Raw genomic sequence first — 16,491 nt, 5'->3', positions numbered from 1 at the left:
AAAACTTAAGAAATTTATGGTTCGGCAATTTTAGTTTCTAAAGGTTTGTTTGTTGGATTTTCTAAAACAATTTTAGGAAAATGAGCCTAGTTTCCTTTTAAAACCGTTAAAAACGAGAAAAAATAAGTATAAAGCTTTTCTAAGTTTTGCAAATTTAAACTTTATCCTCTTTTTTTGGTAAATAAAACGACTTATTTAATTAGCAAATGAAATTTGCTTAAAAATAAGCTGTCGTGTTTTGCTTAGTAATAAGCTGTTTGCTTGATTAATGAGCTGTCATGCATTAATAAATTGTGTTTTCATAACTCTTTGGCGCTGAATTTCCATTGAACATATTTTTCATACTTTTTTCATTATTTTGTAATAATTTAGGTCAAAATAAATGAAAAAGATAATTTTTAGCATTTTAATATTTTTTGGTTAGCATCGGACACCGATATCTTTTTGTGTTGAAGATTGAAGTTTTAAAACATGGCTTACTTCCCATTGAATTTTTTTTTAAATTTATCACTTATTTCCAGTTCAGATCTAAGAAAAACAGTAATTCATTTACAAAATATCATTTATTAACAAAACAAATTCATGATAAATTTTTGAATATGAATGGAAAAAAAGTCAAACTACTTTTTTTGGATTTGGACGAGAATCTGACAGATATTTTTTTATAAACTGCTAGCTAAATGCCCATTTTTCGCTCGAGGAGATTAAAATACAAGTAAAGAATCAATAAATCAATACTGAGAAACATTACATTTTCATGATAAAAACTGAAGGCATATACCGATACAATTATGGAGCTTGATGGAAGATACAGGTAAGTGAAATTTATAGGGAAATTAATGCACCAGATGAAATAACAAAAAATGATTGTATCATTATGAGCATGTTTAATGCAACAGAGCTGTTTTTGCGTTCACTTTAACCTTAGCATAACTAATCACATCAGTTTTTAGAATGCTTGATTGATTTTTATTTCAAATAAGACAGTGGTGAATAAAATAAAGAAAAGAATTATTTGACCCCCTTTCGAATAAATTGGTAATAAAATAGTTCGGATGCAACATTTTTTCGTTCTAAAAATAACATTTGTCTTGTTTTTCCTAAAAGTTTTTCAATTAATATAGCTAAATTAATTTCAATTTTTTTATTTAATATTATTTGTAGCCTTTTCCGATGGCTTTGCATTATTGAAATAATCAAAACTCGTTTTTTGTAGTTTATTCTATTAGAATAACAATGAAATGTATTTAGCATCACTTAGCATGATGCTATTGCTCGCACAGCATCTCATAATAGTCAAAATTTACTTTGATCAAATAATTTTTTTTGGTACATATCCCTTTCGAGGGAACGTAAACCATTTATTTCCTAAGTATCGGTATTAAAATTGCTTAGTATTGGTGCAGTTTTAATAATCACCAAATGTATCGATCTAATATTTCAACCCTATATTAATATATTTGGCACGTACTCTTTTAAAATTTGGGTTTGTTTAAAAATAAATATTTAAATAAATATTTTTTAGAAACACGTTTTAAAAGAAATAATAAAAAAACACGTGGTATGAGACAACTTTAAAAATAAAAATTTTATGACGTAGACCACATAATGTTGTTCACTGAATTTATCTGACATACGTTTGTAAAGAACATACTTAGAGTACCTTGCAGACATAATCTTTAAAAAAAAAGGTATAAAGTATTCCAAATCAAATTGCTTTCTACTTGAAAAATACTTTAATTCACTTATTTAAGTTTGACAAGCAATATTTTTGTCAAAAATATGTGCTTTTCGAAATAATTATTTATTTAATATTATTAAACAGTTTTTGCACAAAATTTAAATTTTTTGTAATTTTTTTATGTATATAAAAATTATGTTTTATTTAACTGAAATATAGTGAGCATTGAAAAAAATTATAGAGTTTTGTTTTGTTTTTTATTTAGTATAAAAATAGTTCTTCTTCCTTTTCAAATTTCAATTAATAAACATTATCATATTAGTAAATTTAAAAATCAAACTTTTGAGCTTAATTTTTAATGAATATATTCAATACGGCTTATCAATTAATTTGAAAAAAATTTTCCTCATTTAAAATTTGGAAATAAGTTATAGAATAGTTTCAACTGTTATAAAAACCAAATATAATATTTCATTTAATTTTTCAAGGGTTTTCTTGTATGTGAATACAATTTTTTTTATTTACTTATTTCTTTAAAAAAATGCTTATCAAATTAGTTCAAAAATTTTATTTATTATTACAGTTTCAGTTTCTGATAGAAAAAACAAAATTTTAGGCTAGTTGGTATTTTTAAAGTTAGCATAAATTAAAACTCCCTTTTATATGCAAGCCTTGAATTTTGATTTTTGAATATTCTCAACGTAAACTATTTCAAAGATTTTTGTAAAATTTTATACATGTTAAAACTTTATAAATTTTACTTAAAATTCAAAGTATTTAAATCATATATGTTTAAATAAAAAATAATATAAAAATATTATAAAAAAAATTATAAAAATCATATATGTTTCTTTTTAAATTTTTTAACAAAATTTCATGTTAAGTTGAATTTTTGTTTTTTTCGAAATATAATTTAAAACCATTACATTTTTGTTTAGTACTTGTAATTTTATGTGTACTTTTTACTCGTGAAAATAAAAGCCTTTCAATTTTTACTTGTTATTTTTTCTTAAAGTACTTGTATTTTAACTCGTTACATTTTAAAAGTTACGTTAACTAGTACGGGCACCGTTCTCCTCTAATTTCTAGTTTGAAAGTGTTTTGATTTATGACCACCATTAAAATTAAATAGACTCAGTTTAAAATGTTTCACCCGATTTATGAGCTTAATCTTAATGCTATATATAAATATTTTAATCAATGTTTAATTACTTACGATAAAATATAATAATGTCACTACAATTTATTTTATTTTAAACTGCCTTTTGCATCCTCGGTAATTAAAATGATTATATTTATAATGTATAAATCAAAAGGAAGAGAGACTATCATAGTTAATTAAAATTCGTTATAATAAACATTATCTTTTGAATTCTGTATGTAGAAATACAGCAATTTCTTTGTTGTTAGAGTACCAATGTTTTTATACATTACATTTTATTTTTATTTTCATAGTCAACAGACAGAAAATAAAATAAAAACAACAATATTTAGAATATATAAATTAAAATGAAAAAAAATCAGTATTATTAGTTAAAATTCATGAACAAACAGTATCTTCTGAAGTTCTGTAGTCTGAAATGCAACTACTTTATTGTTGCTGGATTCAATATTATGCTACAGTACATTTCGTTTTTCTTTTCTCAGCAAAGAGACACAAAAACTACTTCAAAGTGCAGCAAATTATTGAAGCACAGATTCAGCTATTTAAATATAAAAATGTAACTTTATTTACAAGATTTTTCACTGAAAATAATTTCTTAACAGGAAAATAAACTTCTTAACAAAAATTAACAATTTATTTGGCGTATAATAACATAAATACCTAGATCAAGGAGACGAGTATAACCATGAAAATTTATAAAATATAATTATTCACAATATGAAGATTTTTTTATGTAGATTGAACTCAGAGAAAAGTATCGTAAATTTTACCGTGTTCCTAGCTCTATGGGAACTTCAAAAAGGTCGGTACTTTTTATTGAAATACTTAGGTAATAATTAACAATAAAATAAAATTCATGAATTCATTTTGCAATATATGATAAATTTGGTTTTTGTAGTAAAATTTGGTTATTTGATCATAGTACCTTAAGGCATGTAATAAATAACATTTATCTGTTTCAATTTGATTTTTAGTTTTGTATTTTTTACTCCAGAATTACTATTTTTTTTAAATCAAAATTGTAATTACCATACAGTGCAGTAATTTTTTCTCTGTGCTGATAATTCGAACAGTTATTTTAAAATTAAAGGAAAAAATATATACTAGATCTCATAAAATTACGCCAGATAAAAATACCTCATCAATCACCCCATGTTATGTCTACGGGAAAATGTTTGTTTCGTTTCATTTCCGTACGTCTCGGTTTTCGACCAATCAGAGAATGTTAACTGTCTGTCGTAAGTCTGTAACGGAGTTAGATAACAGGAACTCCAATCCATACAAAAGACATAAGAGGAATAATTTATAATATCATTAAGTTATGATTTTTTTTTTCTAAAATTTATAATGTGGGGAGTTAAATAAATAAAATATAAGGAAAACGTGCACTTAAAAAATAAATTTTATAGGGAAAATAATACTACTTCTCCTTTTCAAATGCATTAAATCATTTATAATAAACACATGCCACACTATTTAAATAGCTGCTTATTATTGTTAGTAACATCGTGATAAATCGAGACAAAACTTGAGAACAATTATTAATATTTTCAATAAAGTATGCGATAGTCCTTTTTCCTCAACTTTTTTTCAATTAGGAAATAATGATTGGAAAATATGTTCAACTTTGCGTGTAGATTAAGATTTCTGCAGATTCGTTTTGAACGATTTTTAAATATTTTCATAAATCCCCCCCCCGAAAAACAATAATAATTATTAGGCAAATTGACTTCAAGCTTTCTTCACAAAAAATGCGTTTTCCTCAAATATTATAAAAAAAAACTTTTTTTTAAATAAAAAGTTTCATTGTTATGCTTTTGAGATTCTTTGTTTTCGTGGCGAAATATTTTTTTTTCTTCATATTAATATTATTTTTGTTTATTGAAGCTATACAGTTTTCACATTCCATATAGTCTTTCTATATATTTTCTATTTTAATTTTCCAAACTTAACGGCTCTTTAGAATATAAATTCATAAATTTATCACAATTTTAAGTCAAAATCGCGAAGGTATATTAGCTAAATACATGGATGAAACACGAGGAATATATGTTACATAGTTTTTAATACTACGTGTATATTTCGATTTTGAAAAATATTTGTTAAATCTTATAGTGTTTTTAATTCAGAGTATTCAAATAAAATCGTAAGAACTAGTTCATTTTTAAGGAAAGCAATGTCTAAAATTAAGTACCGTAGATCGCTTGAAGGGCCGAAATTTATGCCTTCCTAGAACCATCATTGCGGTCAAAATTGGCAAAACAAAATTGACAAAAATAATAATTATCATTTTTTTTAAGATTTTTTTTAAAAGAAATATAAAACGATTGCCTTACAATGCATCCCATTCCACTGTGGTATCTCCTGCAACGAAAATGCGGATGCACTGGCCAAGAAAGGTTGTTTTGTTAATCAAGCAAGCCCCAAATAACTTGGTTAGTTATAAGTCCACTTCATTAATGATTAATCATGTAATTAAGACAACACATATACCATTGCTAAAAGAACGGACGATAGAAAAATCGCGGAGAATCTTAATCTCCCCGATCGCCCAAGAAGCAGTGCTGTAGCTGCCTTTCGTCTTGCTACCAAGCACGATTGTTTATACGTTCATCTTTTCCGTCTTAAAATAGTGGATAACTGTCCCCTCTGCCGTAGTGGTGCGACGATGAATGCTGAACATCTCCTCAACTGTTCAGTTTTCACAAAGAACTGTATCTACTCTTGATACTGGGAGTCCAGAGACCTTTTGTTCAATTTAAATTCTTGATTTAATTATTGTGTTTGATGTTTTGCTTTTGTTTTTGTATTTCGTATATTTCATCTCTTTCTGTATTTGTATTTTTCTTTTCTTTGTGATCTCTGTACGGCGTTAGGATAATGTCTGTATCGCCTGCATTGGAAATAAAAAAGAAGGAAAAAGAAATTTTTCTTAAGAAAATACTATTACAACTATGTATTGAGCTGATTTTATGAAAGACAACAAAATTTTTTTCACTAAATGGAACCAAATCTTGAAAGCGATATAACGGCGATGTAACGACGATTTATCACTCAACTAAAATTTTATTATTGTTGCTTTATGTTATTGTTAAAATATTGTTGCTTTATTTATGAAAAAAGGGAAAATAAAATCTTGCATTTCTGTCTATTCAAATGCATGCCTTATAAACAAATAAGGATAAGTTCTAGTTCAAATTTCAGCATGAAACAAGGTTGAAAAATAAAACCTTTCGATTGATAAAACACCCAATGATTTGAAACCAAAAAGTAGAAAATAGACGAAATAAACCGTAAAATTGTATTTACTTCCAGTAACTAATCGAATTTTTTTATTCGCATTAATATAGCTTTTAAATTATTTTCATTTGAACAGGACTTCGAATGATATTGAATTCATTAAATTTGATTTTTACTGATCGTATGGCCACACATAACGAATTATCAGTACAAATTTTCGATTTTTACTTATATATATATATAAAATTCAAAACAAATATTCATGAAATATATTCATAGCTGCCAACTCTACCGGATTTTCCAGTAGACTGCTGGAGTTTGCTAGTTTCTCCTGGTCTACTGGTTTACTAAAAATTTTCCCGGTTTTTGTACATTTTAGAAAACTCCCTAAATTTAAGCAAGTTTCCTAAGCAAAAATCCCTATTGAAATAGATTATTGCTTGTTTGAATATCTAAGTATTACTAAGTATTACTAATGCATAAGTAAACATTTGTCAGGAACAAGTTTACTGTAACAAAAGGCATGTATTTGTTCTGTAATAAAGATATAATGCTATGTTATTTACAAAGAATTGTCATTTTTGATCAACAATTTTGCAATATTTAATTTCCAAGTCGTCGTCGTTTCATCCCCTTCACTTGCTTTTGTCTACCCACCTCATTTAGAAGTCCTTCATGATTCCGAACTACTTTTTTAGTACACACACTTTATCACTGTTATCATGCCCAGTATTTATACCTGCTGAAACATATAGAGAAAGGAAAAGATATTGGCGTTTTCCTGTTTTTTGTAAAGCTTTAGATACAAAACATTTAACTTATAACTGTGCTCACATAAATTATATCGTATCGTATGTTTTAATGTCCCAGGGTATGGTGTTACTAAACACAAAAAAACTACTTTACAACCCATAAATGCATAATGGAACCTTCGTGGTGTTTACTGCACCGAGGACCTTCCTTGGTATTTCCATGCACCTTTACAACAAATCTAAACAAGTTGTTGCCATTTTTGGTGTCAATTTACTATGAAATTTTTTGAGCAATGTACGAGAGTTGTTGATAGGTGTAAAACAATTTAAATTACAGCAGCATAAAATATTGAGACTGCTGTTTTGTCGCAGTAAAGTATTCGGAAAAAAATTTTATGAAGTTTTCAAAAAAGTATAAATACATAATTTTTTTCATCAAGAAAAAAGAAGGTATTTTTTCCAATATTAAATATTGATTAATTTTATAAATGAAGTAAAGCGAATTTCTGGTCCTAACACAAATTTCTACTCGATAATACACTTTCTTAAGTCCGCTCAACTAGTTTCTTTACTCAACTTAACAGAAGCGAGCGAAACACAACAAGTTAGTAATGTTACATGTAATTATAATTTTCTTTCCCTTTAATTATTTTTCTATTATATGAACAAATTAAACGTTATAAAAGTGATATAAACTGCACGTCCTTTAAAAGGAGAAAAAAAGACAGAATAAAAGCCACGCTACATAAAATGTTTAACAATGTATCTAAAAAGAAGAATGGAAATGAGAAATGAGTGCATGTATTGTATTGTGATGAGACGCATTAAATGAAATGAATAAAAACATGTATCATCATCTGCATCAAAATAAACTATATAATATTATATTTTGATTAAAAAGATAGTTCAATAGTATAGTTTATTTTTCTTATTTTCTTTGAAATCCGAATAAATGAATAGGAAAAAAGAGCCCACCTCAAATGAATTTTATATTCTTTTGAATAAAACTTAACAATTCGCTCAACCTACAATATATTCTGAGCACGTTTTATTATTTAAACAGTTAATTTTCACATATTTAAAACTGATTGAGCTGAGTTGTGTATTAGATTATAAAATAAGACAGTAAATAATCACTGTTGTTAAGATTCTAAATAATTTAATATTAACTGTTGTTGTTTTGACTTTTGTAAATGGTTTTAACGCGTCATGAAGTTCAGTCGATGCCGGTACTGGTGAACACTTAAAACCGTGCCCAAAATGGATTAAATGCGCATCAGGAGTGAGAATAATTTTATGCTTGAATCTCAAGCACGTGCACTGGAATAGTGTACTTTATCAATATGAGTGAGTAATTTTCCTAAGTGGCTATTCATAAAACAAGGAAGTACAATTATAGTTCTAATAAAATGTACTTGCACCTTATTATACTTTTGAATTTAAAAATCTTTCAGTGACTAGGTTTCAAATTTTAAAAAAATGACTTTTTCAAAACAGAAATTTTTAAAGTATTCATTGCTTTCTCTTTATGAAATTTACCTTTATAGTTTTCAGTAAATTACACTTTTTAGGTTTTTCAGAATCAAGTTCTAGAATTTTTAACTTAATTACTATACTATATGCATATACTATATACTTTATTACTGTACTATAATATGTATTAGCACAGCATAAATTATAGAAATTTCGGTTTCATTGCAGTAAAATGTTGTGGAAAAAATTTACTAAAGTTCAAGGAATATAAATATTTATTATAAGGCATTTATTTCAATAATAAATTAAAACTTTTGAATGTTATAAATATAGTATGGACAATTTTTTATCTGAATTAAATCTGATCTAAGCACGCTCTGACGTCAACTTAACTAGGTTTTTTCTTCTTACATGAACTTAGCAAAAACAATTTGAATAGTTGTATACGTGATATTATAATGTGCTTTCCCTTCAATACTTATTTATCCACAATATCAACAAATTAAACGTAACAAAAGCTTAATAAACTGTGCGTCCTTCAAAAGGAAAAAAAACCGGAAAATAGAAGTAAAAAAGAGTAAAAATTTTAGTAGCATGTAGAAAGAACAATATTGCTTCCTTAAAGAAATAAAAAAAGAAATATATAGATTGTATTGTAATGAAATGTAGAGAATGAAATGAATTCAATTATATTTCATCACATGTAAACAAATCTGCAATATCAAAATAAACATATTTTATGTTGATCAGAAAAATATCTCAATAGTGGTATTGTTCACCTTTCAGATTATTTTTTTTAAAAAATCCAAAATTTTAAATAAAGAATAGGGAAATAGAGCTCCGCATCAAACAATTTTTGTATTATTTTTAACAAAACTTAACTATTCAGTCAATCCACAATGAGTTTTGATCACGTTTTATTGTTTAAACAGCTAATTTTTACATATTTAAAGCTGATTGAATTTAGTTTATATAAGTATTAGATAGTAAAATAATACTGGTAAATTATCATTGATGCTAAGATGTTAATTACTTCAATATTATCTGTTGTTGTTTTGACTATTGTCAATGGTATGCCTTCAAATTCGGACGATGTAGGTGATGGCGAGTACTTTAAAGCTTGCATGGAATGGACTAAATGCACATCAGAGGGTGAGAATATTTTTATGCTCAAATCGTAAACGCATGTGCTAGAATTAATATACCTTATATGTATGAGTTTAAAAAAGGATTATTTTCCTAAGAGACAATTCGTAATGCAAAGTAAAGCATTCATACTTCTAATAAGCTATGCTTCCACTTACCTTTATAATTCAACAAAGTATACTTTTCTCAATTTTTTTCTGAAATTTCCTAACTTAATTATCCAAATTCAGTATTTATAACTTCCGGTTACATATTTTTATTTTACTATCCTCGTGTCTCTTCAATCTAGTGAACGCAAATCTAGTGGACAGAAAACAAATTGAACGTAAACACAACAGTGTTCCATTCGTTTGCTAACCACTTTCATCTGTGTCATTCTAGGTGAAACATTGTTTTTATTAGAATTATTAATTTGTTTAATAAGAGAAAATTTAATTAGTTTAATGTAGCAGCTAAAGCTTTTATGAACTACTTCATTCTATTAACTTGTAAATATTTAATTGTAAATATATAATTGTAAATATATAATTGTAATGTATATAATTGTAAATATATAATTGTAAATATATAATTCATTCCGAAAAATATTTATTTTTCAGATTTAACGCCTATATTTGCTTAAACTAATCAGTTTAAAATATATCAACTAATCAGTATTCCATATTCTAGTAATAGCTAGTAGTATTATAAACTAATTAGTTTAGTAACTATGCTATGTTTGATTAAACATATCTAAATAAAAAAATCTTAGTAGAAGAAACGATTAAGTGTCATTTTTGAAAAAATTGCGATTTCTCCAAAAAAAAGTCATATTTTATTCTTATTTAAATTTATAACATTCATTTATATTGCCAAATCTATTAACTTTTAAATACTCAATGGAAAAACCAGCAAATCGACATTATTTGTGGGAGAACCGACGCAGTGACTTGGCGACAAATGGTCAGAAAAGCAACCCTAATTTATCATTTGAGCGCTAAGGCGTTGGGAGTTAGAAGTGAAAAATTTGAAACAGTATCTTAAATACATAAATGAGGAATTTAAAAAAAAAATTTGAGAATCAATAATTGAAAAAAGAAAAGGAAAACTAGCCCTTAAATAGGAATTACCCAAAAATCGGAAATTGGGTTATTTTCGAAAATGTCATGTTGTTGTTTTTTTCTCTAACACGAAAACAATTTGATTTTAGGTAAGGACCGAGATGATGAGTTTAGTGCTTGTGTAAAGATGGCACCAAAGGAGGTAAAATTATTTATTTTGAAGTTGTGTACGAAGACAAATTTGTGGGAATATATAACATAACATTTTATGATTAATCTTAATTTATTGAAGTTTATAACACTAAAACAGCAGACATTTTTATCTACGTAAAACGATCATTGCTTTCATTAGAAAATAAGCTTAAGTATTTGATTTTTATTTCAAATATCATCATAAATAGTTAGAAAAGGTTATTTTTAATAATTTGAATACCTTGCAATACATATAATGAAATTATATTTTGTATATAAAGTATTAGCCTTTTTCCAAGTTAAATAATAGCATACTATAGTACACTGAAGAGCCAAAAAAAAACTGGTACAGGCATGAGTATGCAAATAAAGGGGTATGGAGCCAATCAAAGAACAGCGCTGCGATCGGCAACGCGTATGTAAGACAACGAGTGTCTAGCACAGTTCTTAGATCGGTTACTGCTGCTACAATGCCAGGTTATACAGATTTAAGTGAGTTTGAACGTGGTGTTATAGTCGGCACACGGGAGATGGGAGATAGCATCTCCGAGATAGCAATGAAATTTGTATTTTCACGCACGACCAATTCACGAGTATACCGTGAGTATCGGAAATCCACCAAAATCCCCAGACATGAACATTATTGAACATATTTGGGATGCCTTGCAACGTGATGTTCGGAAGATATCCCCACCCCCTCTTACTCCCACTGGCTTATGGACAGCCCTGGAAGATTCATGGTGTCAATTATCTCCAGCACTACTTCACACATTGATCGAATCCATTCCACATCGTGTTGCGGCACTTCTGCATGCTCGCGGGGGCCCTACATGATATTAGGCAGGTATACCAGCTTTTTTGGCTCTTCAGTGTAGATATCAACATAAGATTTTAAATAAATTTTACCAACTAGCTTTTTTAGCATTTTCCTCATATAAATTTTAGGCATGTTTGTTTTGGGTTGATTAGTGTTGGCAGAAAGAACACGCACTGAGATAGTTTATTACACGCAGTTTCTGAAATGTCAGAGTGTAGACAAGTTGGTAGTTTCTTTGTTGCAATCTTTACTTAGATGACAAGGTACAGAATAAAGAACTTGTAGAGTTTCCCACTTTAAAATAAATTCAGAAAAATTGGCTAACTTAGCAAATTTAAAATTGACGAAACTAAAATTGGTAATATTCTAAAGATAGTTTGTGTTGCTCACAAACGGCCTATTTGATGGATATTGAAAAAATTTGCTTTTTCATAGAGAGTTTTGTAATTATAATATTTGTTAAAACTTCCATTGTTTCGTATAATACTCAAGATGCAGACATTTTTCTTCTTATTTTTCTCTTGAGCAAAACATAACCTCTTTTTCTACCTCAGGTGTAATTTTTTTTACTTGTGTCAACTTCAAAAACACTTTCTTTTTATGTAAGGGTAGTTATAGAGACTTCCATGCTATATTACACTATAAAGTGGCTAGTGGGCTGAGCCCCCAGATCGCTAACGCAAGCCAACCCCCGAAAATTGCTACGCAATCTTATATGGTTTGCTTCGCTAACCAAGCTCGCTTCGCTCGCTACTAACTTAAGTACATTACAAATGCACAAAATTCTAAGAAATCAAAGCAATCATTCAAATCCATATAACAACTTTTTTTTTAAAAAAAATTACACCTTTTTAGTAAATACTAAGTCATTAAAATAAATTTGAATTCAAATAAATGACATGTAATTCGTAAAACCTATTGGAAATGTGCTATAGTATTAAATCTTAAGATAAAATTTCTAAAACTGATATCTCTTTAAAAAGGTTAAAGCTTTGCGTGAAAAAAAGCCCTTTCGACAAAATACTAAAATAGAAATCCATCGACAAAGACTACTCATTTCTGCCTAGCTTAATAGTATGAGATTGCCGCAGCTGATAGGGAAGAGATCACATTTGGAAGAGGTCACATTTCGGAAGAGGTCACATTTGGTGAGAATGCTCTCTCTGGTTATTTCAGTTTCCGTTTTTAAAAGCGCTATATGTTGAGCCACCTCAACTAGATTTGGCATGTGAAATTTTTAGCAGCAATCATTGGTCGATTTTCTAGCGTTGCCATTCGGCGAATTGTAATGAAGCTCTTTTTGTCGCCGTGTAAGAGAAATATATATATAGATATCAAAGTCACATTACGATCTCTTTAACGCAATTTAAAACGACATTTATGCTTGTGAAAATGACTGCTTTAACCGTTTTTGACTTATATATGACGAGCGCGTGATAATCTGGGCATCCTCAATCATTATACAAAAACAAAGTCTAACATCGGCTAACTTCAAATATGATAATTAATTGGTACAAATGATATTTTAAGTTACGAAATTAAACACAAAGACGTGTTTTCTTCGAATAAACATTAATTTTTTTACAGAATTGAATTCCTGATCCTAAGAATACAGGGGACGCCACAATCCAAAAACTTCGGACAGGAGAGCGGTTCAAATTTTTAATCCCTTATTTTGCGCTTTGCACATCTCTCCATATCGGAAAAATTTTCAAGCAAATAAAGAAAATTATGCACAAAATTATAAAATTTGCTCAGTCAAAAATTAGTTCATGTCATTAATTAGTTATTAATTAAAGGTAAAAAAAAATTTAAATTATAGGAAATTGCAATTTTATTCGTAAAAATAAAAAAAAATGTAAGCGAAATCGGTCGAGTAGCTCCTGAAAAATCAAATTTTAGGAAAGTCGTATAAAGAAAATTCAATATCTCGCGATCAATTCTACCGATTTCGTTCGAATTTTGAATTTTGCCATATCAAATTACTTTCCTTAAAATGATAATAGTTATACTATAGTTATACAAGTAGTTATACTATAAATAGTCATTAAAAATATTTTTACATGGAGATAAACAATTTTTATAATTTTGTTTGAAAAAGTTTCGCAAGAAGAAATACGCAAGAAGTAAAATTAACATTACCAATTTAGGCCGCAAAATAGTTATGCTATTTCAAATGGCGACCGAATTATTACTTTTACTAGAACGAATAGTAATTTTACTATAAAAACGATTTTTGTAATTTTTCGATTCTTTTAAAAATACGCAAAAATTGAAACTAATAAGTAGCTGCCACAAATTTCGTTCATATCCCAGACCAAAAAATTGAAAAAATATTTTCCAGAAGTCCATTACAACCCTTACAATTTTGAGAGTCAAAAATTCAAATCAATTGAAAAATAAAGTAATGTCTTTAGTCGGAGGTAATTTTTTGTACCTAATTTCGTAAATTAATTAGTACTAAAGAATTAATAGTTTTCAGTTTAATCATTGCATCTTAATCAAATCTTTCTCAATTTTAATTTTGAATTTTTGAAAGTGAAAATCTCATCACTAGCATTTAAGCTATTTAGAGTGATACATTTTTTCTTTCACTGTACTATTAACTAAATATTTAAGGCTTAACATAATTTTTTTGACAGAAAGCTGAGAAATTAGTGAAGAATATCGGAGCTTTTGCCGAAAATGAGTGGCCAGACATACCAGCAATATTTATAGATTACTGTGCCATGACCGAGGAAAAGAAGGTATGGTGTAAAAATTGCATTTTTACGACAATTCATAAAATGCCGACCAGGTGGCAGAGTGGTTAGCGTGTCTGACTGCGGAGCCATTGGCGGCGGGTTCGAATCCTGCTCAGGGCATGGACGTTTCTTTCTCTCTCTGTGTGTGTTCTATGTCCTTTCCTCTCTGTGTAAATGTGACCCGCCCTGTAAACGGATTTGTGGTTGTGTAACGTGGGTGACGCTGCTCCACCGCCATGGCTTTGCCACAGATACCCACTGGGTAACGAGAAGAGAGTAGCAGTTCTGGCATTTCTGTGGCCAATGGGACAAACCCCTAGTGCCCGCCATTAAAAAAAAATTTAAAAAAAGTTTACAAAACTGATAAATTTTATTATTATAAAAACGTCTACAGTATAAAGTGCCTTTCATAGCCTAAACAAGAAATCATTTCAGGATTCTATTTAGAAGTCTATCAACTATGTTTTGAACTATTCTATTAAAATCAAGTGCATTTACTATTGAGTAGTGCATTTGAAGTGCATTTACTACTTTAAATGCACTTGTCTTTTCGAAAAACCGCGCATAAAAAAAGAAATTCCACTTCTTCTCTTACAAGGGAAACTAGGGAAGTGTGACTCGCCAATTTTGAAATTAACTAGTGGGATGTATGCCTTATGAGGAATAATTTTAGGGGGCAACATTCGTTTCGACCCATAGAAGGTCCTGTGAGAGATAAAAAATAAATCAATATATAGAAAAATCGGTATTTTATTACTTTAATGCAGAATATTAGTTATTGTAATTGTCTCATACTCCAATTAATGTGTAATTAATTGGTTAACTAGTTAATTTGCTAATTGATAAATTAATAAGCAAATTAATTAATTAATTATTAATTATTATTTTACTAATAATTAATTATTAACTAATTATTAAATAATTATTAAATAATTATTAATTAATTATTAACTAATTATCACTTATTAACTAGTAATTAGTAATTATTAATCATTAATTAATTATTATTAATATTATTAATTATTATTAATATTATTAACTATTATTAATTATTATTAATCAATTATTAATTTTTTAATTGATTTGCAACTACATACTCCAATTAATTCGGAAAATTTTTTGAAAAAAAAATTAAAAAATTTGATGTCAATTTTTTTTAAAAATTAACCTAACAGGTTTTTCTGAAAAACTACATATATATAAAATTTTCGAAATCAATTTTGACAATAAATATGCATTATATAGAACGTGAAAGTACCACAAGATTAATTGGAGTAGGAGATAATTACAATAACTAATAGTCTGCATTGAAGTAATAAAATACCGATTTTTCTACATATTGAATTATTTTTTATCTCTCACTGAACCTTCTATGGGCCGAAACGAATGTTGCCCTCTAAAATTATTCTTCACAAGGCACACATTCTGCTAGTTTATTTCAAAATAGACGAGTCACACTTCACTAGTTTCCCTTGTTAGTCAGTATTTCAGAACACGTGTACTATTATCATTAATACTCAAAAGAAGTTGTGGACAATAATTTTAAGCACAACATGAGATTTCGTGTGTAAGGTGGTGCAAAACACTGATTTTGAGATAAACGCATTAAAAGACTATCCACTATCGTTAGTCTATCCACTGTTATCACCTTGTATTAAAATACTTTGAAAATAATTAGAGTAAAAACAAAAGTAAAGTATTTTTAGAAATCATTTGCTCACGAAATTTCACTGATAAACATAATAATATTTTTCACCACAAATCACTTTCGAAGAGCACCGATCTAAATAAATTTTGAATTTACAGCTGAACCGCAATCTTGTAGAAGAATCACTCTAGTAAATTTGAACTACCGCTTTTTTTTATTTTTGCAAATGCTGAAAAGCTGCCACATTAAAAACCAGAATTCGAAAACAAAATTTAAAAGCGTTCATCCTTAGTAGCGGGACTTCCTTTTTTTTGTTCTCTCCCAGCAGCGGAGCCTTCTCCTTGGAATCTCCTCTCAACTGCTCAGCTTCAGCAAAGTGTAGGCGCCGGAGCTCTTTTACTACTGTTTTTTTTATTATTTATTAAAAAACGAGCATTTTATCAATATGCCTTCTTTAAAAAAAAATAACAATGAGAGGTGGCAATAAGCAGGGATTGGGGTTTCAGGCACAATGCTATACATGATTATCATTTAATAAGAAATATTCATGAAGTGCTTGCTTCCAAGTGTCACAAAATCGTAGTGGTCCTCAA

General features: G+C 28.1%; 1 protein-coding gene across 1 annotated transcript; it reads left to right on the top strand.

The window, feature by feature from the left end:
- Positions 1 to 9,217: 9,217 nt before the first annotated feature.
- On the top strand, positions 9,218 to 14,319 carry LOC107454847 (uncharacterized). The gene is made up of 3 exons (XM_043049423.2): positions 9,218 to 9,463; positions 10,647 to 10,699; positions 14,149 to 14,319. Exons 1-3 carry the CDS (start codon positions 9,334 to 9,336, stop codon positions 14,317 to 14,319), a joined length of 354 nt encoding a protein of 117 aa, XP_042905357.2. The 5' UTR covers positions 9,218 to 9,333.
- The last annotated feature ends 2,172 nt before the right edge of the window (positions 14,320 to 16,491 follow it).

Source organism: Parasteatoda tepidariorum, chromosome 9 (genome assembly GCF_043381705.1).
Source record: "Parasteatoda tepidariorum isolate YZ-2023 chromosome 9, CAS_Ptep_4.0, whole genome shotgun sequence".
Classification (NCBI taxonomy): Eukaryota; Metazoa; Arthropoda; class Arachnida; order Araneae; family Theridiidae; genus Parasteatoda; species Parasteatoda tepidariorum.
Note: the sequence above shows the minus strand (reverse complement) of the source record. Positions and strands in the feature narration are given on the sequence as shown.

Excerpts from the sequence above, each read along its gene's own strand:
- LOC107454847 (XM_043049423.2), top strand. The coding sequence starts at position 9,334 with ATGTTAATTACTTCAATATTATCTGTTGTTGTTTTGACTATTGTCAAT. Across the intron at positions 9,464-10,646 it reads GACTAAATGCACATCAGAGG|GTAAGGACCGAGATGATGAG; the intron begins GTGAGAATATTT and ends ATTTGATTTTAG. Across the intron at positions 10,700-14,148 it reads TAAAGATGGCACCAAAGGAG|AAAGCTGAGAAATTAGTGAA; the intron begins GTAAAATTATTT and ends TTTTTTTGACAG.